This window comes from Lissotriton helveticus, chromosome 1_1, assembly GCF_964261635.1.
Source record: "Lissotriton helveticus chromosome 1_1, aLisHel1.1, whole genome shotgun sequence".
NCBI lineage: Eukaryota > Metazoa > Chordata > Amphibia > Caudata > Salamandridae > Lissotriton > Lissotriton helveticus.
Window position 1 is genome coordinate 293,943,413 of NC_136057.1, and position 26,625 is coordinate 293,970,037.

Consider the following 26,625-nt stretch of genomic DNA (forward strand, 5'->3'; position numbering starts at 1 on the left):
CAGAGCGCTCCATGGAATATCCTCATTCAATCCCCGGCTATCTGTGGATAATCGGTGTATCCACCTCTGTTCCTTGAGGAAAAGATTGTGCTTGGATCTGTCTGGGGAAGTTTCGAGAACTAGCCAGGATAATGAGTCAGCCGTGTGGTTCTGTTCTAAGTAGTGTCTGCACATCTTAGTGTTTGTTTTCTTGCAACAGAAGTTGCTTCTATTTTCAGAGATTTGGATTTTCACGGGGCGGGAGGTCATGCCCACGTATTGGAGACCGCATGGGCATCTCAATAAGTACATGCAGTTGGGAGTGTTGCAGTTCGTGTGACCCCGTAATTCCCAGCGGAAGGTGTCCGTCAGGAGGATAGTTTTGTATGTGCTGGTGAAGGCGCACACACTGCAGGAGCCGCACTGGTAGTGTCCCCGTACAGGCGGTAGTTGCTACAGAGTGGTTTGTTTAGGTGGCTCAGCCTTCTTTGGTCTAGTATGCACCAGAATATCCTTAATATTCCTTGACCTTTTAAAGGCAAATCTGGGTGTGGTAAGAAGTTCGACCACATGATCACTTGCCCAAGGGTTTACACAAAAACCCGTACAGAGTTTTGCCAGCTCTGTCGCCTTCACCGTAATTCCAGGCGCGGTCCACCCTCTCCAGATAATGTGTCTCTTGCTGCGCTACCTCCTTCTAGACCATGAGTTTGCTACAGATAGACATGAGCAGAGAACTCCCACCAGATTTGAAAAAGCATAGTTCCAAAGTGTGAATTTCCGGCCCCAGACAAAACCGGTCCACCCGAAGTGCCTTAAGGCCCCCTGCCTATTTGGCAACACAAACCCTGCGTGTGACCACCTTAAAGGGCTCCCACAGCGTGGACATAGAGTCTTCAGATTGCGAATTATGTTTGAAGTATTCTATAATGGCCTTCCAGATTTCACCTGGGAACACCTGGTCTTTTAGTGCACCAGAGGGGAGCCACCAAGAAAGCACATGCAGGACCATTTTGGGCAGGCGGAGCTTCAGGAGCACTGGGGCATGATCACACAACCTACATTGGAGATGCTGGACATGGAGTGGTCCAGGAGACTGTCTCTGGTGGCCAGCCAGAAGTTGGTTCTGGACTAACTATTGTGAGTGGTTGTTATGCATATTCCCTGAGAGCTGTGTGTGGGATGGGCGGCAAGCCAAATGGTGCGTAGTTGCGCAGCAGTTTGTGGGTGCGGGTGGCGCGTAATCACGAGATCTATCTAAACAGGCGTCCAGCACCACGTTGAAGTTCCCACCCCCCCAGCACTTCCCCAGGGTCCTGCTTTCCCACTAGTCTCCAGACCTCAGTACAGACAAGGGTATCGTCCGTCTTGGGCCCATTCACCACACCAATATTAGCGGGTGACCCCGAAGGACTCCTTCTAGGATGACATACTGCGCCTGTGAATCATAAAGCTCCAATGCAGCCCCTTCCAGAGTATCATCGCAACTTCATTTGCATAGTTTGAGTAGCAGGCTCCATGTTTCTTACCAACTCAACTCACCCTCAGGCGCGTCGGAGTGGCGCCCCTCATATGTAACTACTGCAGTAGGCAGATATCAATGGTATGTCACTGCAAATAATCAAAAGCTTGTTGTACCTTCCATCAGCCATTCACGCCCCTAATATTCTACGTTGAACATTTAATGGGCGCCATTAAGGGACCAATAAGAATCAAAGGGATCGTCCGTAGTTGGCCAGTTGTGTAGTTTATAGAGGCAGTCCTGAAGATTTGAATTTTGCTATATCAGTGGATCTGCTTCCAACAAACTTAATAGCCCTTAAGAAAATAAAGATGCTCATCTTCGAGGGTAAAACAAGGGCACCTCACACTGCAAGAGAATTGTCTCAGAGAAAAATAGGGAAACTTTGGAGCAGGAGAGGTTAGGCTAAGGAATGAAGCGAAAAAAGAATGTTGATGGGCAAGGACGGACTCTTCTCAAGATAAGGCTTTCAAATTTTATCAGGTTCAAGAAATCCTAGATGGAAACAGAAAAAGCATCTTGTATACTTAAGTGGCTTCCCATTAGGAACAATGTATCTGCCTTTCCCAAATGTATTGGCAAGGCTGAAAATGGTAAAGATTTCAATTGCAGCACAAAGGATATGTTCCGCCGATTGTGTCCCCATCAAAGGGCGGACAGAGATAAGGACATGTTCCGTTAAGTTATAAATCAACAAAAGAGTGACTACAAAACTAAAACAATCAGAATAGTAGTATAGTTGCTACCACCAGAAGTAGTAGGAAAATATGGTGAGAGATACTCAGTGTGAAAAAAGAACCCTCAGGCACCAACAAAGTTGATAGCCAAATATCTTCATTGGGTCCTAGTGTGGAAAAAGAAAATGAAACTGTGATAACGGGGGTGAGTAAAAAGAGTGTGGACTACTCCCCAAACTGAAAATCTCCTTTAATATGAGGGTAGTTCTAACTCCATTAAAACTGTGAAAGAATGGACATTTGGATGGCTAAGTTAGTTTGAACCATCAAGTCCTTCTACGTAATCATAAGAAGTGCATTAGGAAAAGATAAAGAAAAAAACGGTCGACATGTTTCTGCTTATGAGCCTACAGTCAGCTCTGCATTCATCAGGACCAAATAAATAGTCTTACACCACCTGTTTGGCGCACGCTAAGGCACCAAACCTTAGGTGGAGTAAACTAAAAATACAAAGGAACTATACAACCTTAATTTTAAGTGTTGCATGGACGTTTGTCTCCTTCGGTCTTTATAATTTATAAAAGACTGCAAAATAGTTGATTAATCATGGGTGCACCCCATAGGCTGGTGGCAGGGGGAAACCTTCACGCCCAGACTCTTTCTTTCCGGGCGACTACCCGCCTTGGGACCTAGCGTATCCACATCCACCGCCTGAACCACAGTTTCATTTTCTTTTTCCACACTAGGACCCAATGAAGATATTTGGCTATCAACTTTGTTGGTGCCTGAGGGTTCTTTTTTCACACTGAGTATCTCTCACCATATTTTCCTACTACTTCTGGTGGTAGCAACTATACTACTATTCTGATTGTTTTAGTTTTGTAGTCACTCTTTTGTTGATTTATAACTATTTACCAAGGGGTACAAGAGTGGCTTGCTGACCCTTTCTCTCCTGTTGATTATGGCATGTTCCGTTAAGGCCAGGAAGAACCTTGGGCCTGAACCCATGTTCTACTGCAACCTACAAGGTAAGATAAAATCAAAACCATCACCCAGCTCTTGATACTGCCAGTCCACCCAGTCTCGCCCACTTGTAGACGACCCTCACATAGCATTCACACAACACAACAACCCAATCTCAGACACATCACATTAACTACAATACACCTTCAAGCTACAGAACAGCAATTCCAGCTCATGCTCATCAGTGCTTGTTCTGTAGTACTCCAAGCTCTAGTCATTGCAGATTTCACAAGCTTCACACCTTCATTACAGAAACCTGGTTCACGCCTCATATTTGAACATCCTAGATGCCCTTTCCACAGGCTACAGCATCCATCGTGTGGAGCTCACACATGAGAAGGGAGGCGGCCTAGCTATCATAAGTGAGGCCTACTGTTCCTGCACTCTTAAGCAAACAACCAAACTCACCCTCAAGGAACACATTGCCAAAATATGAGGTTGACCTGCTACCAGCTCTCGCTTCTAAAGGAGGTCAAACCAGTGCTTCCAGAAACCAACTTCAGTACTGCTGTTAAAACCCTCGTATACTCTTTCATCTGGCAGGAGTGTGGTGGACTCCCAGACTTCACACTTGCACCCCTTAGGGGCATCCTACATGCCGCAGCACAGCACATCACATCACACCCAGGGTCTAAAGAAATATGATCACATCACCCCCATTATGATGGAACCCCAAGGGCTCCCCTTTCTGTCCCGCACCATCTTCAAAAGCAGCTGCATCCTTTACAAAGCACCCCTGCTTATTTTTTTTGACAGGCTCACCATCTCTGGTTGAATCTGCAAACCTACGGACTAAGAAGTGTAAAGGGGGAAAACATGATTACAAGCATTTCCATCTGTGCACCTTGGATTTAGAACAACATTCTCTCATTCTTCAAGAACGACCCAATGCTACTTTAATTTAGGAAAAATGTTAACTCTCCTCTTTAAAGAACACTGGATCAAATGCATTCATTATTTACAACCCAGAATCCTCTCCTCTTACTTGTTGAATCTGATAGAGACTACTAGCGGCAGATTCCTTAACGTAAAATTATTCCCAGGCGTGAGACTGGATCCGGAATTTTTTTGCCCAGCATCCCTGCGCGCCAGGGGACTGCATCACACGGCGCTGCCCAGGTGTCATCCTCGTACGTGACATCAGCGGCGTCACATAAGTCCCGCCCCGGCGCGCCTTTGTTAGTTTTTTCCTTTTCCGCCTGCAACGCGGATCCGGTTCATGCTCTGGGCCGGTTTAGGCCTTTCCTTCGATTTTCGTGTGTTGTGGGAACAGTGCGCGGATGCCTTCAGGCTTCAAGACGTGTTCGCCTTGTGGAGGCTTGATGTTGGCGACGGACCATCACCTCATTTGCATGTGGTTCTTGGGGGAGGATCACAGCTCCACTGATTGCGAGGCGTGCCAACGGTTGAAGCCAAGTCACGGCGGGAACGCCGGATGAAACTTCTCTCGGCCCGCATGTCCAGATCAGCTTCGTCGCCTTGCTCAGCTTCTGCGGAAGGTTTTCTGAGCGGCCGTCATCGTCGTCGTCCTCATCCCTCTCCTGTGCCGCTTGAGCGGTGCTCCCATGTCAGTAAGTGTTGCAGTTTGTCCGCGAGGGCTGGTTTCCGGCCTGTTGGGGGTGTGGGCTCGCCGTGGTTTATGCGGCCCCGCGTATCGTCCCCCTATCCACCGTTCCCCGGTGAGGGGGCGTTGAGTGCCCAGATGGAGACATATACGGTGGCTCTTTCTCCCTTTCGGGGCTGTCCCTTTCCCACTATGCTTGGTTTAGGAGATGGCCGTCTTAGTTTGCAGCCGTCCCCCACGGAGGAGCTGCTTTTTCCGCCGCGAGGGAGTGTGGCTTTCGTTCGTGCTGTTTCCACGGCTGTGGGAATTTTGCGCATGGGAGATCCAGCTGCCCATTTCCCCGCGTATAATTTTTTGGAGGTTCTTCACCAGGGCTCTGGTGGGAGGGAGCTGCTGCTCCCCTTTGAAGGTTAGCTCCATTCTTCTCTGACTGGGATTTGGGGGCGCCCCGCCACAGGGGATCCGGTGCCACAACACCTTCTGCACCGGTACCTTCCAGTGCTGCGTCACCCGGCGTGTGTTTCCCTCCACCCCTCTGCTAGTGGCCCCCTTTTGCGGACTGCCTTTACTTCCCTGCCTTCGCTGTTGGCTCCACCCTCCCGGGAGGCCCGCTGGCTGGACTCCTGGGGCCGCAATATGTTTGCCTGGACCAGTGCGGCTCTGCGGGCCCTTAGCACTTTGTGTGTTGGCGAGGGTCACATCTTGCTTGTGGGACTCGGCGGAGTCCTTTGGGTCTGCAGCTTCTCAGGAGGGTGCTGGTGTTGACTTGCGGCACCATGCGTCAGATGGCCGGGAGCTGGCGGCGTTTATTCTTCGCTCCGCTCTGGACATCTCGGAAGTGCTTGGTCTTGCCCTGGCTTCTTCTGTTGCCCTTCGCCGCCATGCTTGGCTTCGGGACAGTGTGTTCCCGGAGAATGTGCGGGATCGGCTGGTGGATCTTCCCTTTGATGGCACCCTCTTGTTCCACGCCCCGCTGGACTCTGCCATCCGTAGGTTCTTGACGGGGCTTCGGCTGCCTCTTCCTCTTCCTCTTCCTCCTCCCCCTCAGTGACCTGTGGGTTGGTTTGGATTTGGTGAGCTGTTCTTTCGTTGGGGAGAGTCGCCCCCGTTGTGTGATCTGTTTGCTTCATATGCCTGAGAGTCCTCTTTGTTGGAACTGTAGCTCTGTTGGCTTCTGGCCAGCCCTTCTTGTGTGAGAGTTTTGTTGAAGGTTGTTCACACCAGGTTGGCACTGAGACTTGGCCTCCTGTTCTTCTCTTGGCTGCTTGACAAGCCTTCTGCTGTTTCTTTTTCCCCCATAGCTCTTTCTGTTGTCCTCTGCTGCAGAAGTTTCTTCCTAAGAGGGTTCCCATGTTTGGGACTGACATACCCTATGTGGGGTACTGGTATATAGCTCGGTGTGTGCTGGGGAGTTGTGGTCGCCTGCAGGTCTCTGCCCTCCGTGGCGCTTATGTACTTGCAGGTGCAATTTCCTTGTGCTGAATGTTAATGCCTGGTTGGCACCCCGAGGTGTCCTTCTCTGAGGTTGCTGCGCTGTTTGTCAGGTCTGACCTGCTGTCTGCGGCCTGGCGTAGTGACGCTGGTTCTGCTCCTTTTGGGTCATGTGTGCGTACCCCTCTCTGTGGTGTGTCCGGTTCTTCTTCACCCTCATGTTCGTTGGCCTGGGGGTTGGGAAGGTTCTTGTGTTCTTCCCTCTTTTTGGGCGCAGCCTGCCGGTCTTCCTGGGTTCCCCGGGCTGTTCTTACTTCTTTCGCCCTGTCTACTTGGAGCCTCTGGGTTGCTCCTCTGCCTCTACCTTGCCTTTGGCCTTGGAAGGCGGTTCTGTAACCCTGTAAGGACGTGGGGTGCTTCGGCCTCCCCTTGCCTTGTTTCCTCTGTGAGTGGAATGGGCTTCCTCTTTCTCCTTTTCTTCTTCCCCCGCCCCACGTGGGATCGGTGGTGTTCTGCTATGGGGGTCCCCTTGCCTGCGGGGACGTGGCTCCTCGCCTTGTCCGTTGGCCTGGTCCCCTGTTGGGCCCTCTGTTATGTCCAGGCCGGTGGGGCCCTTTCGCAGACCCTCCTTCCCTGTGGGTATGGCTAGGGTATCTATTCTATGTTAAGGAATCTGCGGCTAGTAGTCTCTATCAGATGTACGAGTTACTTACCTTCCATAACGATGTAGCTGGTAATCAATCAATCAATACCATTTGTAGAGCACACTACATAACCCCCAAGGGTTCCAAGGCGCTGGGGGGGAGGGGAGGGTAGGTGCTGTTACTACTGGCCGAACAGCAAGGTCTTGAGTTGCCTCCTGAAGGTTAGAAGGTCTTCGGTTTGTCGTAGGATGAGGGGGAGGGTGTTCCAGGTTGTGGCAGCGTGGTGGGAGAAGGATCTGCCTCCAGCTGTGGTTCTACGGATGCGCGGGGCGGTGGCCAGGGAGAGGTCTGCGGAGCCGGTCTTGTGAAGTGCCTTGTGTGCGTGGATCAGGAGCTTGAAGGAGATTCTTTTGTCGACAGGGAGCCAGTGCAGGTTCCTGAGGTGGGGGGTGATGTGGTCGCAGCGCGGGACGTCGAGGATCAGGCGTGCAGAGGCATTCTGGATTCTTTGCAGTCTGTTGATGAGCTTGGTCGGTGCGCCGGTGTAGAGGGCGTTTCCGTAGTCCAGTCTGCTTCTGACTAGGGCCTGGGTGACTGTTTTCCTTGTGTCAGTCGGGATCCATCTGTAGATCTTGCGGAGCATACGGACGGTGTTGAAGCAGGTAGAGGAGACAGCGTTGACTTGTTTGGTCATGGTGAGTTTCGAGTCGAAGTTGACTCCCAGGTTGCGTGCGTGGTTGGTGGGTGCGGGGGTGTCCCCAGTGACGCGGGCCTCCAGGAGTCGTCCCATGCTGAGGGGTTGGGCCCAAGGATGAGGATCTCCGTCTTGTCTGTGTTCAGCTTAAGGTGACTGTCCTCCATCTATTCGGCAACGGCTTTCATTCCCTGATGGAGGTTGGATTTGGCGGCGAGGGGGTCCTTGGCAAGGGAGAGGATCAGTTGCGTGTCGTCGGCGTAGGAGATTATGTTGAGGTCGTGATGTCGGGCGATGCATGCGAGGGGCGCCATGTAGATGTTGAACAGCGTCGGGCTGATGGAGGAGCCCTACGGAACGCCGCAGATGATCTCGTAGGCTTCGGATCGGAATGTGGGAGGCGGACTCTCTGGGTTCTGCCGGAGAGGAAGGAGGTGGTCCAGTCCAGGGCTTTGTCTCGGATCCCTGTGTCGTGGAGTTGAGTGCGTAGTGTGTGGTGGCAGACTGTGTAGAAGGCGGCGGAGAGGTCCAGAAGGATGAGCACCGCCGTCTCGCCATTGTCCAGTAGGATCCTGATAAATCCTGATGTTGTCTATGGCGGCGATGAGGGTGGTCTCAGTTCTGTGGTTGCTGCGGAATCCTGACTGGAAGGGGTCTAGGATGTTGTCTTCGAGGTAGCGGGTGAGCTGGATGTTGACTATCTTCTCGATTACCTTAGCTGGGAACAGAAGCAGGGAGATGGGCTGGAAGTTTTTGAGTTTGCTCGGGTCTGCCTTGGGTTTCTTCAGTAGGGCGTTGATCTCTGCGTGTTTCCAGCTCTCAGGGAAGGTGCGGTCTCGAAGGAGAGGTTGATGATGTTGCGCAGGTGGGGTGCGGTGGAGCTGCCGGCTTTGTTGAAGATGTGGTGTGGGAAAGGGTCAGAAGGCGAGCCGGAGGGGATTGTGCCCATGATCTTGATTGTGTCTTCGATGCTCACGTAGGCCCAGGTTGTCAGGGGGTCGTGGTCGGTGGGGTGAGGTGGGACGATTCTAGCTGCAGATTCGTTCACGGCCCGCCCTTCCTCCCCGTTCTGCGAGGACCTTTGGCTTGGTCTTCTGCACTCGCCTGTCGGTGGGTGGCTGTGGCTTCTGTGAGTGCATTCTTTCACTCTTTTGACAGGATATTTGTTCTGTTCTTGTTCCTTCCTCCTCTTGACTCTTTGGAGGATGGAGTTCGATGTTCTCCTGTGCCCCTCCGCTCTGGTCCGGGTTGGGGGCTTGCCTTCACTTTCTTCCCTCCCCTTCCTCTTCCCTGGTTGCTAGGGGTACTGGTCCCTCTGCTACCTTCTGGGTTGGGGTCATCTATTCGTGCCTTGCCCTTGTTCCCGGGGGGGAGGGGGTTTGCTGCACTCTGTGCTGTGGTTCCCCTGGGGATTTGTTTTCCTATTTGTCTTGAAACCAGTTTCCCCTTTGTTGTTCCTGGTTGGGGTTGTAGTCCTGCTGTATGTTGTTGTGACAATTTGTCTGAGTTCCTTGTCTCCAGGGGGGACTATCTACATCCTGGCAGGGTGGCTGTTCAGGGCTGTACTCTGTTCTTTTCTTTCCTTGCCTTTGGCTGCTGCGGTGTTGACTGCTCCTTATGGTGTTGCTCTTCACCATTCTTTTCCACTTTTTCTGCTCTTTCGCACACTGTTCCCATAAGCCCACAGTTTTGTCTGACGGCTCCGCGTTGTGGCGTGGAACCGTTCTCCGAAGAAAACTGACGTAGGCGCACCGGGGCTGGACTTATGTGACCTCGCTGACGTCACGTACGCGGACGCCGCCTGGGCGTAGCCGCTTGATGCCGTCCCCCGACGCGCAGGGATGCTGGGCAAAAAATTTCCCGATCCAGTCTCACGCCTGTGGATAATTCTTCGTTGAGGAATCTGCGGCTAGAATCGTTTCTACCAGATACATCGTTACGGACGGTAAGTAACTCGTACATTAAGGGTATTCTTTGAACATGTACAGCGCTCCGCAGCCTTTTGGCTAGATTTCCCACTATAGAAATATCATCTATGTACATAAATATTTACATACATACATGCATTTATATATTCAAAAAGTGTTACTACATATCTAATGAAAGGTGCACCAAAGCGAAAAAGCAAAATCCGGGATCAGCATGTTTAATCCTCCGAACTTCAAAAACCATAGAAAACAGTGGTAGATATTCTTTCAAAACGGCATTATCTTTGTACAGGTAAAGTAGCAATCTCTGTTAGCTGTGAGAAATCATTCCGGGCAATCTAATCATCGAGGTAGAGATGACGTTTTGGCTCACTAATGAGTCAAAGACCACCTTCATCGCAACTGGCTATATTGGGATTTGGGTAACCTGAAAATCAAAAGAAAAAGAAAAATACAATTTGCACATCTTATTTAACATTATAGAGTTATCCAAAGCTTCTTGAAGTTGCAGGAAAAATGAAAGATTTTTTTCCAGAGATAAAAAGTTTAGTGCTCGTTTAGTCTAATAAGATAATGTATGCCTAAGCGATCATTCCTTCAGGGTATGGAAAGTGATTTAATTCTCTGTGAAATAGTCTCTTGGGAGGATTGACAATAGCTAAGAATATGCTGTCGTGTCCACAGATGGATGTGCTGCTAACGAGGCTGGGATTTCTTCCATTTAATAATTCTTGGGTCCTGCTGAATTGTGATTTAGGTGGAAACTGTCTGTAGGCAGAATAGTGTGAGTGGAAGTTGAGGAGCTCAATTTGTTTGAGATTTTTGGAATCTTGAAGGATCAAGCAACATGATCTCTTGTAGATGAGGAGGCATTTTTCTGGCTTGCGTGTGTGGTTGATGTGTTGTAGCCTGCATCACGGTTGTGCCTGCTGATAGCTTCTGCGTCATCCTTCACTGAGAAGTGAGCGATGTAATGAGAATGTTCGGATTGGTGGTACAATTATGTTTGGTGCGATGACGGTGCGGGATAGTGTTTGCTTGTTAGTGTATGGATTGCATGTGGTGTACTGGCTGTTTAGTACATGGTCTGACCCAAGCAGGAGTTTCCCCTCCTCTATTTCAACCCTTTACTACAAACACCCATTCCATGAGAACCAGAAGATAAAATCGTGTGAAGTAATTGGCTGATGTGTTTCCTCATTCCCTACATCCTTCTGCTGTTGCTGGCTCCCAACTAGGGGAAGTGATTTAATATTAACATTTGTATATTATTTTCATTTGTGTATAAAAAAGCCTTATGCAATAATTGGTGGAAAATAGATGGATGTGGTCTTGTTTGTGTTTCGAAGGGTGCTAGCTAGGTAGTTCATTATTGTTAGAACAATACTCTCATAGACCTGGTTAATTACACATAATGGTTTCAAAGAAGCTCATTCATGTTGGACTGTATCAGATCTGCATAGCATAGCGTGTCTGGTCAAAAAGCTTACCTGGCCTGAACTATCTTACAGTGTCTAAACCTATGATCTCCTGATCTTTGAGTATATTTGAGGAACCCTGTTTGTGCCTTACGTTTTCATAAGTCACCAACTTAATCAGCACTGCTATGTTTCTACTAAAACTGTGCCATTTGCAAGTCGGCAAAATTTTCACTGGTCATATGTAGTGATGGAACTACGTCTCTTACTTTGGATAGCTGAGCCTGAAAGGTGAGCGTGGAACTAAAGTCAAACTTTCCATTCTTTCACCTGTCGACATTATCTCTGTAATACATGGCGCTTTAGAAAGGGCGCTCCGCAGCACTCTCCCATTCCTGCTACACCCTACCTCTCTTGAAGCAAGTGAAGAGAGAGCGCAAGAGATGACTGCTTCATTGCCAACTGTATACTGACCGTACTGAAGAGAGCAGAAACTCTAGATGTGGGAATGGCTACATTGTCAATGCACTTAAGTGCCCTCATACAGAGCCTTTCATCTGCAGTAATCCGGCGTATCTTTGTAATATCGGTTACCATATTAAAAAAAAAAAAAGAAATGTAGCAAGGGTTGACTGTAAAATTACAACCTTTTGCCTCTCTGTACCTTCTTCCTGCGATTCTTTTTCCATATCTACTCCATTTTCATTAACCCACTATCCCATTCTCAGTTACTCACCTCGTGTATGTTCCTCTTACTTCCTCTCGTCTTTCTCCTTCCTGATCTTCACAGTTTTTTTCTCTAGACCCGTTTTGTACTTTAAATTATTTCCCTATTTCAGTTCCCCTTCTTCCTAATATTTTACTCTCTTCTCTCAATCGCTCTGTCTCCTTCCTTTTTCATCCCTTCTGCCTCCGCTGTGCTTTTTATTTGCATCTCCCATTCGGCTTTCCTTGACATCTTGACATCTTCACCTCCTCACCACTCACCCTTCTCTTGCTCACATCACTTTTTTCCCCACCTCTGTCGCCACTTCATCTAATCGCACCAGTTTCCTCTTTCCTCTCTTCTCACTTGTTCCCCATTCTTTGCCTTTCTTCTGTTGACCATATCTTCTTTTTTTCCTCCTGTCCACGTCTCCTTATTCCTAATAACCGTTTCCCCTGCTGTGCTTGCTCTTCATGCAGCTTTGAACCTTCCTGATGTCTTTGGCCTGGTGGTGCTTCCCCTGGAGCTGAAGCTGCGCATCCTGAGGCTCCTGGACATGCAGTCGGTCATCGCGCTCTCTACCGTCTGCCATGATCTCCATGTGGCAACCAGTGACCCCTCGCTCTGGCGTTTCCTGTACCAGCGGGACTTCAGAGGTGACCAGCTGTCTTAACTTGTTTTGCAAAAGATACATAAAATAAATATATATCTGCTGTTGTGCTTAACGTGACAATTTCTCTCTAATAATTTTATGAAATGGTTTAATAGATATTAAGTTAATATGTTTTGTATAGCGCCTGAATACCCGAAGGTACAATTATGTTTGGTGGGATGGGGTGACCGAAGATGTCTTGGCACTGCTTTGCAAGGGGCAAGTATCATGTAGGACTAAGAAAAAGGGAAGAGCCGGGTTTTCAAGGTCTTTCTAAATTGAAGGAAATGTTGGGCTTATTTGAGGTTAAGAGGAAGAGAATTCCAGATCTTTACAGTGCTGGTCAAAAACTTTTTCTACCCCAAAGGGCTTTCTTGAACGCTGGGACTATCACGTATGTTGCATTTGAAGAACAAAGTGATCTGGAGTGCCTATAATATCTAACATTCTGGATAAAAAAATTCTGGTCCAGAATTATGCAGAGCTTTATAGGCAATGCATAAGGCTTTCAAGGTAATCCTTTTCCGTATGGGCAGCTAGTGAAGCACACGTAGTGCTGTAGAAGCTGACTGAAGTTTGACAGGCCAAAGATAAGGTGTGGTGCTGCATTGTACAAGGTTTTAAGTTTTGTCAATTTCGGTTGGATGTTCATATAAGCCCATTGCAGTAGTCCAATTTAGACCAGATTAGTGCTGTGACCGCGATTTTTTGAAGATGGGGGTGGGGGATAAATGGCATACTTCTCCTGATAATATTTAGGAGGTGAAACACCGCCGAAGCAATTTGGTTCACTTGATTTCCAAAAGTAAGTCACCTGTCAAATATAACTCTGAGATTACTAACTTTCTCCTCTGGTGTAGGAAGGGAACCTAGGTTCTATGGCCACCAATCTGAGGACCAGAATATACTGTTGTTACCAAACAGCAGAACCTCAGTTTTACCCGAGTTCAGTCTTAAGCAGTTCTCTCATGAGCTAATGTTTTCCATGCATTTGTGGAAAATTTCAGCTGTCCGGAAATAGTTGCCTGACCCTGATAGAATAAATGTTGTCTGCATACGACACCACTGCAAACCCAAAAGCTCTGATCAATAGAGAGGTGATGTAAAGATTAAACATCGTGGGGCTCAGGGATGTGCCTTGTGGGACTCCACATGGGAGTATGAAGGATTTTGACACAAAGCAGTTTATGGCTACTTGCCGTTCTCTCGCTGAGAGGTAGGAGGCTAGAAGGGAGAGAGCAGCATCTCTGATGCCCAGGTCCTTGAAGGCGGCTTATGAGGATCCTATTACTGACTGTGTTGAAAGCTGCCGAGAGGTCCAAAAGAATCAAAGCAGCATCACCACGATCTTTGTTTGTTCTTATGTTTTCTGCAGCCATTATAAGGACTGTTTTGGTGCTGTGCTGTTTACGAAAACTGTATCTAGTAATTCATTTTTGTTGATGAAGTCTGATGGCTGAAGGTTTAGCGCTTTGTCTATGATTTTAGTTGGGACGGGTAAGCGTGGAATAGGGCGATATTTATTGGGATCTAAGAAGGGAGCTGTGCTTTTTATTTTTATTTTAGTAAGGCAGAATAGAAGCCATTTTCCAGATTTTGGGAAATATTCCAGGGCGGGGATTTTTTTTTTAGAATGGGAGTGAGGTGAGCAGCGATCACCTGTTATCTGATGGAAGAGTTTTAGGGGCACAGGGGTGGTCACGTGAGCCTGATTCGGTGCTATGAAGCAGTCGAAATCCTTGTTCAGAAATAAGTGCGGAGAGGATATTGAAAAGACATTTGTTTTAATTCAGTTGATATTGACTTTCGACCTGGTTAGGCTTGACGTCCAAGAGGTGAAATACGAACAGACACACCACTTTTGCCTGGAAAACTGACGCAAGTGTATCGCAGAAGGTATGATTGACAATTTTGTGTGTTAGGTTTGCTCAAGTACCAAGGTTCAGACGGTGCCGTTCTTTTGTTTGGGTGTCTAAAAGGGTGGTAGCATTTGTTAGTCACGTATTGTAGTTAGCAACCATATTGTCTGGATATGTTCCTCCGGGTGGGGGAGAGGATAGTAGAATATTATGTTTTTCTGGGACTTTTTTGTGCCAAGGTCTAACAGTGTTCCATGAGGGAGAAGGGGCATTAGAACTAGGGCCTCCGATAGATGTAATATCAAATAGTAGGGCTAGATGATCAGACCATGTAAGGGGGAGCCTTCCAGAAGAAAAGAAATGCGTGGTCGGTAAAGATTCCGTCAAGTGTGTGTCCAGCCGCGTTAGACGGGCAATTAACTATTTTTTTCAGGGCAAAACAGGACAAAACTGGTCATGATATCTATAAGATGGCTGGACTATTTGTCTGAGGTGTTTTCCAGATGATAATTAAAATCACCAAGAAAAGTGAGATTACAGTAATTGAGTCTGGATTCAAGACATGAGCTAATACATTTTATAAACTGAGTTTTTGTTGTCGGAGGGCGGTAGATGAGAATTTCATTGTGAGTGTTTTTTGCATTTAAATTTATTACAAAAGTAAATGCTTCGTAGTCGTCGCTGTGGGGAAATTGTATGCATTTAACAGTGTAGATTGTATTACAAATAACCGCAATTCCACCTCCTCTGTGGCCCTTATGATTGCCCTTGGGGTAGGTTGTGTCTCCCCATCCCCACTCCTTTACGTGCTTCTACAACACCCCTTTGCTTTCTGGATTCCTTTTCGGCTACTCCTGCTCTTCATACACAGCCATCTTCACATTTAAAGATCTGGCATCTTAATGTCAGGTCTTTGCCTAAACATTACCAGGATATTCACGACCTGCTATCTCAGGAATCCCCTGATATATTCTGCATGACTGAAACCTGGCTGCAGGACGAGGCCACGGCCATAATCAATTTAGCACTTCCCTCGGACTATGCTATCTTTACGCTTAATCGCAATTCCAGAGGAGGAGGTATCACCATGGCTATAAAATCCTGCTATCCCTGTATCTGGAAACCTATAGATATAGCTGGCTGTGAATCAGCTTTCTTTGCTGCTACTATTAACCATCATTTTACTCTGTCTGGGCTGGTGATATATCGACCGCCAGGCAGTGATGCACTATTTAGGAAAGCTCTTCCTGAGTTTGTTAGCTCCATGGCGCTTGCCTCAGCTAATTTTAGCATCATGGGAGATTTAAATCTCCATTTCGATGCCTCTGATACTCCAGCGATAAGCGGCATCCTTGCTGATCTAGAGGCTCTTCAGCTATCGCAGCTGATCCGCCACCCCACACATGAGGGTGGTCATACTTTGGACCCATTGTTTACCAACTTGAGTGTGGTCAAGGTTAGTCCGCCTAGACCTATAGCTTGGAGTGACCACCATCTTATCGAGTTTCAGGTCACCACTAAGGACCTTCTGTATAAAACATCTGACAGAACTATTTTTAGACGTCCTTGGAAAAAACTTAAACTTGCGGAATTCCACCATTTTCTGGAGTCCTTCCCTCTGGCTCCATCTGAGGATGTTGAGTCTGGATATACCCTTTTTTGTGACTGGATCACTAAAGCCCTTGATGCCTTGATGCCTGCGGCGTGGAGTAAGAGCCGCCGATCAGGATCCAGTCCATGGTACAATGACTCCCTACGGCTTCTGAAAGCTACCTGCAGACAAGCAGAGAGAGCATGGCGTAAGACTTATGAGGTGGGATTGAAAACCTTCTATCTTGCCAAAGTTAAATTCTATCATCGAGCCGTTTGCAGGGCTCGTGCAGCGTATTATTCACATGAATTTAATATGAGCCCTAATCCCACAAAGTTGATTTTTAAAGTCTTAAAGGATCTCACTGCTAATAGAGCCTCAGTGCCTGAGGTCTGTTCACCATCTCACTGCGAGGCTCTCGCAGCCTTCTTTGTTGATAAAGTGACCAATATCTACCGCTCCTTCCCTAATACTATGCTGGCAAGTGTGGAGTTGGTTTCCACTCCTTGTAACAACTTGACTCGTTCGACACTCTCAGCTCTTTCAGAGGAGGAGTTGGAGAAATTGGCAGCTAAAGTGAAATCTGGATCTCCTGTGGATCCACTTAGGCCTGCTCAATTTAAAGATTCAGCTGCCTTTTGCCTGCCCCCTATTCGTCATCTCATAAATCTATCCCTCTCTTCGGGTGTAGTCCCCTCGAGATGGAAACAAGCTCATGTTACCCCCATCCTGAAAAAAACGTCACTGGACCCTCTAAAACTCGAGAATTACCGTCCTATATCCCTCCTTCCATGGTCTGGGAAGGTGACAGAAGCCCATGTAAACGGCATTCTGTCCAATCATCTTCAATCTGCCAACATTCTAGACCCTTCTCAGAATGGCTTTCGTGCTGGACACAGCACTGAGACAGCCCTTCTCTCCATGTTTGAACATCTGCGCGCTGTGTTGGATGCGGGTCAAACGGCGGCTCTGGTACTTTTAGATCTTAGTGCCGCCTTTGACACTGTTTCCCATGCAATTCTTCTGCAGCGTTTGGGAGAGGCGGGTGTCAAGGACGTGGCGCTGGAATGGTTTCGATCGTTTCTTTCTGATCGCACCTTCCGGGTCTCTACGCCTCCCTTTGAGTCCAAACCCCATAGCATCGAACAGGGAGTCCCGCAGGGATCGGCATTGAGCCCCACGCTCTTCAACCTTTATGTGCAGCCGCTGGCTGCTGTCGCCAAGCGTTGGGACCTTACAATGGTGTCTTATGCTGACGACACGCAGCTTGCGGTTGCACTTAGTGGGGACTCTGATCCTGCGGCCTCCAATTTTCGTGAGGGTCTCAGTGCGGTGGCTGGATGGATGACGGCTATTTGCCTGCAGCTCAACGCTAAAAAAAAACGAGGTGTTGATTGTGGGCAAACAGAGTAACCTTTGGGGTGATAAGTGGTGGCCAGCCGATCTTGGCCCTACCCCGACTCCTGTTGCTGAGGTGAAAAATCTGGGTGTTTGGCTGGATTCTATGCTCAGTTTTTCTTGTCATACCAAAAAAATAGCTGCGACCTGTTTTGGTAACCTACGGGGGCTCAGGCCGGTGCTGAAATCTTTTGACGCTCCAACTCGTCAATTGATTATCCAGGCAGTCATATTGTCTAGGCTCGACTATGCGAGCTCGTTGCTGCTTGGGGCCAATCAGGCTGAAATTACGATACTGCAGCGCGTTCAGAACGCTGCAGCTAGGGCGTTAGTCGGTCTCCCAAGATTCTGTTCTGCTAGAAGCACTATTATCAAGCTCCATTGGCTGCCTGTGCTTCAGAGGATAGAATTTAAGTCTCTGTCTTGTTTTTAAGATATTAAAACTTGCCTCTCCTCAGATATTGGAGCATCTCATTCTTCCTTACACTCCTTCCCGTCTGCTGAGATCCTGTGGACAAAATTTAGCTGTAGTCCCTCGTTTTCTAAGGAGCAGGTCCGGCGGTCGCACCTTTAGAGTGCTTGCCCCTAAACTTTGGAACTCTCTTCCTGCCCATGTGCGTGCTCTTGACGACCTTCTGACATTCAGGAAAGTCGTAAAAACCTATATCTTCCCAAACCGATGTTAACTTTCCTTATGTTTGATCTTTTCTTTCGCTCGGTTTGTGTTGTGTTCCTTTCCAGGCGCAGCGCCGGGACGCCCCTTAGCTGGGGCAGCTGTGCGCTTAAAAAATGGAGTTAACATAACATAACATTACTCTGCATGTGGGTCTAACCTAAATACGGAATATTCTGGAGGTACAGTAATAAGATCTAGGCCAGCTGCCGGATTTAGCCAAGTTTCAGTTATAAATGGTATATCAATTAGATGTTGGCTCAATTAAATCTTGAAATTCCATGCTATTAACTAGCGACCTAGCTTTGATAAGTATGCATCCTATAGGATTGTCTGGTGAATTATTGGAGGTTTTCCGGTTCAGTGTAGCTATCTCCTTTATTTACTCATTATTTAAAGCGAACTTGCATGATGTGCATACCGTTTTGTTAGGTCGAAGCCTAGCGTGATCTGCGCACATGCGCAGTCTCGCTCGCGAGATCTAATGATTTTGAGGAGCTTTTAGTTACGGGCTTTAAGCCCCGCCAACGTTTATGCTAAACGGTGGCCAGCCATTGGGAAAGAGGTTAGTGTGAGTACACTTTTCTCTTTTTTGCCCATCCCACTTGGACGTACTGGCCTGCTTTCATTCTGCTGCAAAAGGTTTGTTATCTTTATGGGGCTAAATACATGGCCCCACAAAGATAATAAAAAACTTTTACTTCAGAAGGAAAGCAGGCGAAGAGAAGTCTACGTCAGACAACCTCTTTCTCCTCCCATGTCCTAGTTTCAAGCTCCCCTGCTCGCTGCTCCTCCTCCTCCTCTCCCTCGTTTCCCCTCCCCTGTTTCCCGTCTTCCTTTCCTTCCTCTGCTCCTGTTACCTCGCCCACCACGCTCGCTCTCCTACGTAACTGTAGTTATGAATAGAATTATCAAAATTACATTGCTTCAAGTGCCTGAACAAACATGATCTTGCTTGTATCTAATGCTAGATACGAGAAAGGCCCGCAAACAAGGGACAATTGTTTTTCTCTCTGTAAAACGTAGTAACCCTATTCAACGTGGATATCATTACTTCGGCACATGAAAGGGTATTTTAAATATATGCACAGGAGTTGCCAACTCCAACATGGCATCAGGCGTGGATGACCGAGGCGGCCCTGTTGAGGTTGGCATTCTTTAAAGTTACTTTGTTACTCATGGGAGGGGGTTTCTGACGCAGGGCGCTCCGTGCGTGGAGGGGGACAAGTTGTGGGTCAGGATGGGAACAGGGATGGCGCCCGGAAGGTGAAGCATATCCCTAGGGAAGGGGCAATCTCTCGGACCCTTGGCGAGCAACGGAAGCTGGGAGTTATGTGGACTTTAATAAGATTTGCCTCAGTTTGCAGGTAGGAGGGAGGTGGGAAGTTACCCGTGTGTATACCCCGGAGGTAGGCCCTGCTCTGCCTTGCTCCACAAAGAAGCCCGCTCCTATGTATATAGTGCTGGGGAAATAAAGCGCTGGTGGTGCTTGATTTCTTGAAGTGTGTATTCCGCCTGTGCTATAAGTAACCGCTGCTATTTCCATGGCAGATCAGCTGCTGTGAGTGCAGGCAGCAGGCGGGCAACTAGAGCCAAATTTGGGGGGGGCGGGCTGAAAAATATTTCGGGGGGGGGGGGGGGGCTAATTCTTCCAACCATAGACAGAGTAGCTGTTAGAAGGGGTGAACACACAACAAAAGCCTCATTTACAAGTAAATGGTCTTTTAAAGACCTGTTAAGTACTCTGGTGCGGCTGCAATTAGATGCTCGCCAGCCCGCGAACCTGTCTCCGCCCGGGCTGACACACACGACGGGGGGGGTGCGGGGGGGGGGGCTGAAGCCCTGTGAGCCCAATGGGTGTTGCGCGCCTGGCAGGCAGCATGGCACAGCACCAAGACTCGGGCAGGAGCACTCACTCCATGCATGTGTCTCGGTTTCGTAGATGGATGTAGTGTGCTTCACTTCCCCACAATCTACTCTGCAGAGTCGCAAATAAGTTTACAGGGAACTCATTAGTATTTTGAAATGGGTTGAAATCCCCTCAGGTCTGCAGTGTGCCTGTGTGTGAAGAACTCTTAACTGTCTACATAGTGAGTGTGCGTATCGCGGAGCCTGGTGAAAGAATTCCCCGAATCCAGTGCTTAAAGTGGGCGGGCACGGAGGACCTGCACTTTATAATTTGCAAGGTACTTCTCAACAGGGGTGCAATACTTTTTAATGGTAGCATACTGGCACTTCCGAGATGCTCAGGGATAGTGAGTACCTGCTCTTTTATATTTTATTTCGAGCACTGTCCGAATCCGATACGTTTATTAAGAACATACCTAAAATTGGAATGCAACTTGTAAGGTGCTAATACTACTGAGAGCAAGTCTTTTTCACCTAGACGTACATGATCTGTAATGGTGTAGGATTGTTTGAAAATGTGAATTTATCAATTTACATTTAAGTGGGTGCAGGATTTCGGGTTGGGTTGTTAACATGCACGGAGGTTACATTTAATTTGAAGTCATGGTCATTTTAGTTGGCTCCATGCGCGTGATTCACCAAAATGCTAGCGATAGCAGAAGGGACATCGTACGTCGTTTGACCTTAATGACATCACAGGTGTGACATCACATAACCGTCGACCCTGAATTTTCCAACAAGGTCCTGTCACACAACAATAAGCCTGATGACGTCACAGTCAGCGAGTTCAGCTTGCTGCATTTATTAATGAAGGCTGAAATTCTACGCTGTTGGATTAATTAATTCATATATTTCGATATAGGTTAGACCCAGTGCTTTAGATAGGATGAAAAGGGTCTCTAAAATGGGCGTTTCCAAAGAAGTGGAAATAGCAATTTCTTTAAAGAGGCATAGGCTATGTATTTAAGGGCGTGGCTTAAACATGTAAACTGAAATCGTGTGCTTCACACAGCATGTCACCTGACCGGTATTTCGGTGCCTCTGTGAGTTTGCTGCTGCTTCATCTAAACCTACAACACAACTACAGATATACGCCTAAAACAAGCCACACCTGTTATTTTGCCAGTGCTCCTTAGCAGTTTCAAATAAATAAATCAGACCACATATCTACCGCCCTAACTCATGGTAAAAGTATTAATCCTCTTACGGTTACTACATTAGTACTGTGAGCATGTGAATCTCAGACCTGTAGAAGCGACATTGATTAGTTCTCTGGCTTACTTTTTGATCACCATGATATAAGTGATACATCAGACATATATTTTTATGCTGTCCATTACCAGTGATCTTTCTCTGAAGAGAATCTTACTCTTGTCAAAGACTGTTCTCTTTTGTGGTTCTGACGACCTCACGGTATGTCTTAGTTTTTTATAATTGTTCCCGGACTACTACGTATTTGTGTGAATCCGATATCCATCATGAGTTCTACACATGTAACATTTGTTGGTTCCCTGACTGACTACACACTCTCTACTACACACTCTCTACTACACTCTCTACTACACACTCTCTACTACACACTCTCTACTACACACTCTCTACTACACACTCTCTACTACACACGCTCTACTACACACGCTCTACTACACACGCTCTACTACACACGCTCTACTACACACGCTCTACTACACACTCTCTACTACACACTCTCTACTACACACCCTCTACTACACACCCTCTACTACACACCCTCTACTACACACCCTCTACTACACACCCTCTACTACACACCCTCTACTACACACCCTCTACTACACACCCTCTACTACACACCCTCTATTCTCTCCTATTCTCTACACTACACACTCTCTACTAGACACTCACTGCTCTCTGCTACACACTCTCTACTACTCCACTATTCTCTACTACACACGCTATACTACCCTCTCTCTACTACACACTCTACCTCTCTCTACGTGCACACATATATAGTGTGTGTGTATATATACATATATGCATTTATGTATGTGTATGTATATATACATACATATAAATATATATATATATATATATATATCTATATATATATATATATATATATATATATATATATATATGCATATCTATATAAATACATGCATACATATACATATATATGCATGTTATGTACATGAAAGTTTGAAAAACACTAATAAAAGCAAAGCTAAAAAACCACCTAATTACAAACAGAATTGCTTTAACTTAAACGAGGGCGAGACCTATTGCATTTTCAATGCTTGTTTAAATTCTCCCATGGCTGTAACATAATAGAGGTTGGGGGCTTACCCACTCTCCAAACCGATAGCAGTGCTTCTCTTGTGAAGGAGCGTTTGACTGGTTGGTCTGATGCCAAACAGGCAGATAAATGCAGAGGTAAATAGGAGCGGGGAAAAGGAATAAAGACATGGAGCCAATAGAAAAAACAAGGTGACAAAAACAATATTCTCTTTATAAAGATAAACATGCAGCAGTCATACAATTTTAATAAAAATTTCAAGTCAGATTTCACAAAGTGAGAAGGGGAAACAAAAAAGGTGGTTAGATGACAATTCTTTTTCCCCACTTCCATCGAGCGCCTACCAACAAATGTGCACTTAACATCAAACGACCCCTAGCATTTGGATTCAGTGGACATTGAGGATGGCTTAACTGGTCCAGTGTCGCCACAAAGCATCCAATTGCAAAGAGCCAAATCACCTCCTGGTTTGTATGGCACCACAAAATGCACACAAATACAGTGATAAGCTCCAGCTGCTCTCCCCCACCCCTCTCTAAAGCAGCAAGAGCTGCATCCCCACCCTCACTTCGTCCTGCGTATTGTGATGAAATATATAAGAAAAGGGAGAACAAGAGAGAAAGATCAAAAGGACAGCAGTCTTACAGCTGGTAACTACTGATAACTTGACCGTGTAGGTCATCATTGCTGACAGACTCACAGGCTGGTAGCACCATGTGGACCATCCGCATTGGCTGGCCCTGACGCAGGTTGCCCGCATTCTAGCATGCTGCCTGTAGGCAGTAAATAGATTTTCTGTAGACCTCACCTGTGACAATAAGCCAGAGCACTGCCACCTGCATTTCAACAATCATAAGGTACTTGCCGGATGTCCTGCTGCAGGGCAATAAAAGAAACCCTCAAGGCATCCTGCACAATTTATAAATGCAATGGTTCTTGTAGCAAATATTTGAGTATCTAAGGCTACAATGATTTTCTATTTTTTAATATCAACTGTCGCTCTCTCCCTAAACATCAAGCTCATATCCCGGGTTTCCTACTAGATAAGCAACCGGATACAGTCTTTCTAACAGAGACATTGATACATGAGGGCTTGGGCCCCGATGTAGTAGGTGGTGCCCTATCATCCAGTTACTCTTTAATTAGAAAAAAACAGGCAACATAAAATAGGTGGAGGTGTGGCAATCATTTGCAAAACAAAGTTTGAGTGCAAAATAGAAGATTTTACTGCACCGGATTGCGAAAGCTTACTTTTTAGAATCGCACTTACGCCCAAATTCACTTTTTCAGACATACTGCCATATCGTCCCCCTTGGCCAGCGGGAAAATGGGTGTTCTCTCTTCTAGATTTAGTAGCCCCTTGTATTTTAAAGGCGGTTAACTTCACAATTTTGGTGATTTTAATCTTCATTTAGAGGACTCAAATTGCCCTAAAATCACCTTACTTATGGCTGATTTAGGGAGATGAATTTGCGACTGTGCAATTCAAATCCCATTCATGCAGCCAAACATTTACTGGACCCCATCTTTTCCAATCTGTCTGAACTTAGTAGTCTCCGTCGCCTCCCGCTATCCTCGTCTGATCACTTCGCTGTTCCGTTTACTTAAAGTGGTCTCCTCTCATACTCCGCCTTGTACGGTGTCGGAATGAAAATCTAGAAGTTGGGCTAGGCTTAATGTTACAACATTCAATAAGATTTTGGCCAATAGTAGACCTAATCTCAAACAAATTTCCATAAGAGAACGGGAGCTTAGAAGCAGTAGTTGTATGCCTCCCTCTTTCAACTAAATGCTCAAACAGACATCTGCCTCCGGCTCCCAGGTTTATGGTTAGGCTTAAAAGTGAGAAGTCCAAACGTAAAACGCTGGAAAGGTGTTGGAGGAAACACTACAATAAACTAAAATAACATTTAAAAAAAACTTTTAGCGCATACCATAGTTTATGCAAAGCGGCCAGCGCAGAATTTTTCTGACAAACAATGCTACAGTCACAAAATTGCACTAAAACTCTTTTCAAAGTATTAAAATAACTATACAGCACTAAGAAACTGACAAAGGCTCCTGCCCTTTCCCCTAGCCAATGTGAAGAACTCCCTCTTCTTCATCGACAGAGTTGAAAATATACACACGGTGTTACGAAGGGAAAACACATTTGATACCAAGTCAGAGGTAGCAGAATCATTCGATGTTAGAGAGGCTCCTGCTGTATCTGATCCCACACGTAATACTAGATTTTCCCCCAAACTGGACACTAGGGGCCCCTATGGACTCTACCTTTTTCAATCACCTTCTCCTTAATATCAGATCTGGCACCCCGCTTGATCCCGTACCATCACATGTATGAGAGCAGTTGGATCCCTCTGTTCTAGCAACGATAATGGAGCTCCTAAATGCCTCCTTAAAGGACAGGATAGTTCCCCCACGGATGGAAACACACTATGGTCCTCCCTCTCTTAAAGAAAGCCAATTCTGATCCCTCCGTCCCGTCTAACTTTCGCCTTAATCAGTTGCTCCCTATTTTCTCAAAAAGTCTGGAGAAGCATGCCAATGGTCAACTGATCTCTTTCGTCGAAACCCAGAACTTTCTTCACACCTCTCAATCAAGTTTCAGAGCTGGATTCTCTACTGAATCCACACTGTTGGGTGTTACTGAAATGCTAAGGCGTCGTGTAGATGATGGCGAAACTGCGGTACTCATTCTATTAGATCTTAGGGCCACTTTTGACATGGTGTCCCATCAGACCCTGGTGAGAGCCCTGCAGTCACTAGGCTTGGACGGATTGGCTTTATAATGGTTTTGTTACTTTCTTAATCCCTTCGCCACGGGGCTAATTCCCCCGCGGCGCTGGTGGGAGCGGGAGCAGCGCCACTGTGCTTGTAACGAGCTCGGCTCGTCACGCTGCACGGCGGCGCTGTGCTCATGACGAGCTCAGCTCGTCATGACCACGCCCGTTTTCGTGGATCGCTCAGCAGGGGAATTATCCCGGCGTGTGAGCGCTGCGCGGGTCATGACGAGCTCAGCTCCTCATGAGTACAGCGCCACCGTGCCTCACGAAGAGCTGAGCTCATCATGAGCATGGAAGGTGTTAGGCACCGGACCTTCCAGTTCTCCTCAGCAACTGCCTGTTCCAAGTCTTATGCATCCCCTCACAGTGTCCCACAGGATTCGGTGCTCAGTCCGCTTTTATTTGATATATATGTCTGACCTTTTGCGGAGGTTGTCAAATGCTTTACTATCCCTTTTATCCTATGCTGACAATACACAGATTATCTTTTCCCTCTCCCCGTCACAAGGATATAAGCCCTCTGACCTGAAGCTAGGATTAAGCAAACTTCCCTCTTGGATGCAGAATTATTTGCTCAAATTAAATGGAGATAAGACGGAAGCTATGATCTTAGGCAAAAGACGCGACCTCTGGGGACCACAACATTGGCCCCCCAAATTGGGATCTCTTCACATACTAGTTAAGTGTTTGGAATCTGGGTTTCTTTACAGATAAACATCTATCGATGAAACAAAAAGTGGCTAAGATTTCATCCACCTGTTTTGCAATCTTGCAATGGTGGAAGAAGATTCTATGGCTTATTCCTCTCTCAGCCCAGAGAACTGTGATCCAGGCACTTGTTATTTCAAGACTGGGTTACAGTAATGTCCTCTTTCTGGGAGCAGATAAGAAAACCATCCTGAGGCTGCAGCTGGTGCATAAGGCAGCGCAGCAGCAAGACTTCTTTTTCAGCTGCCTACGTTTTCCTCGGTCTCGGGGGGGGGGGGTCTACGAGATTTCCACTGGTTGACTGTGTCGAATCTGCTGAAATGTAAGGCTCTGTGTTATATGTATAGAATTAAAACAGGTTGGGCCCCCGAAATATTTGCATGATTTGATTCAGCGTCCTCTTCCATCCCGCCCCCTATGCTCCGCTGAGAAAATCTGGTTCGTTGTTCCAAAAATCAATCTGGCCCGTATGAGGGACCGATCATTGGCCTACCTGGGATCGACCTTATAGAATTCCTTACCAGTCTCCCTGCGAGCTGAGACCTCTTTGCTCGTCTTCCACAAGGGTCTGAAAACCTGATTGTTCTTAAATTAGCCTTTCTTCATACCTTTTTAGGTCAAGGACCGAAGGCTGGCGTGCCAGCCGGAAGTCGGGGATTTAATGTCTTTCAGTAGGGTGCTTAAACCCGCCTCTCTCCTCGTCTCTCCTCCATTGGCTGGCTTCCTAAACGGAGGCCAGCCATTGGAGGAGAGAGGCGTCACTCGAAAGAAGCTCCGTCTCTTTCAGATTCGGGGGCGTGTTCGTGCTGTTCTTTCCACTTTTTAGCCACGCCCCTTTTTAGAACGCCGAACACGCCCCCAAATCTGAAAATGTTTGGAAGCTTGCGGCCGCCATTTTTTTTTTTTCCGCAGTGAAGGTGAGCTGTTGCTTTGCGTGTATTCCAAGTTCCCATCGTTCCTCCGCTGCTTGTCTCCCTCCCCCTGTACACCGGTGAATCGCTGATGGTTCGGCTGATGAAGGAGCCAGTCTCGACGGTGATTACCCCTCGCAAAGCTCCCTGGGAGGCTGGTGAAGAGCTGGGACGAGGCTGACCCCTCCTGATCATCCCCTGGCCCCCCGAGCCCGACAGCAGTTTCTTCCCTTACTGCCCGCCCTCCAGCTTCTCCTCCGATGGGACATCCGGGACAC

General features: G+C 47.2%; 1 protein-coding gene across 1 annotated transcript in view; it reads left to right on the forward strand.

The window, feature by feature from the left end:
* The window catches only part of FBXO7 (F-box protein 7), a 136,765-nt gene that overhangs the window by 63,874 nt on the left and 46,266 nt on the right, over positions 1-26,625 (forward strand). The window contains exon 8 of the mRNA XM_078669386.1: positions 12,066-12,242. Within this exon, the coding sequence (XP_078525512.1) occupies positions 12,066-12,242 (177 nt within the window). The remainder of the gene's footprint in view (positions 1-12,065; positions 12,243-26,625) is intronic.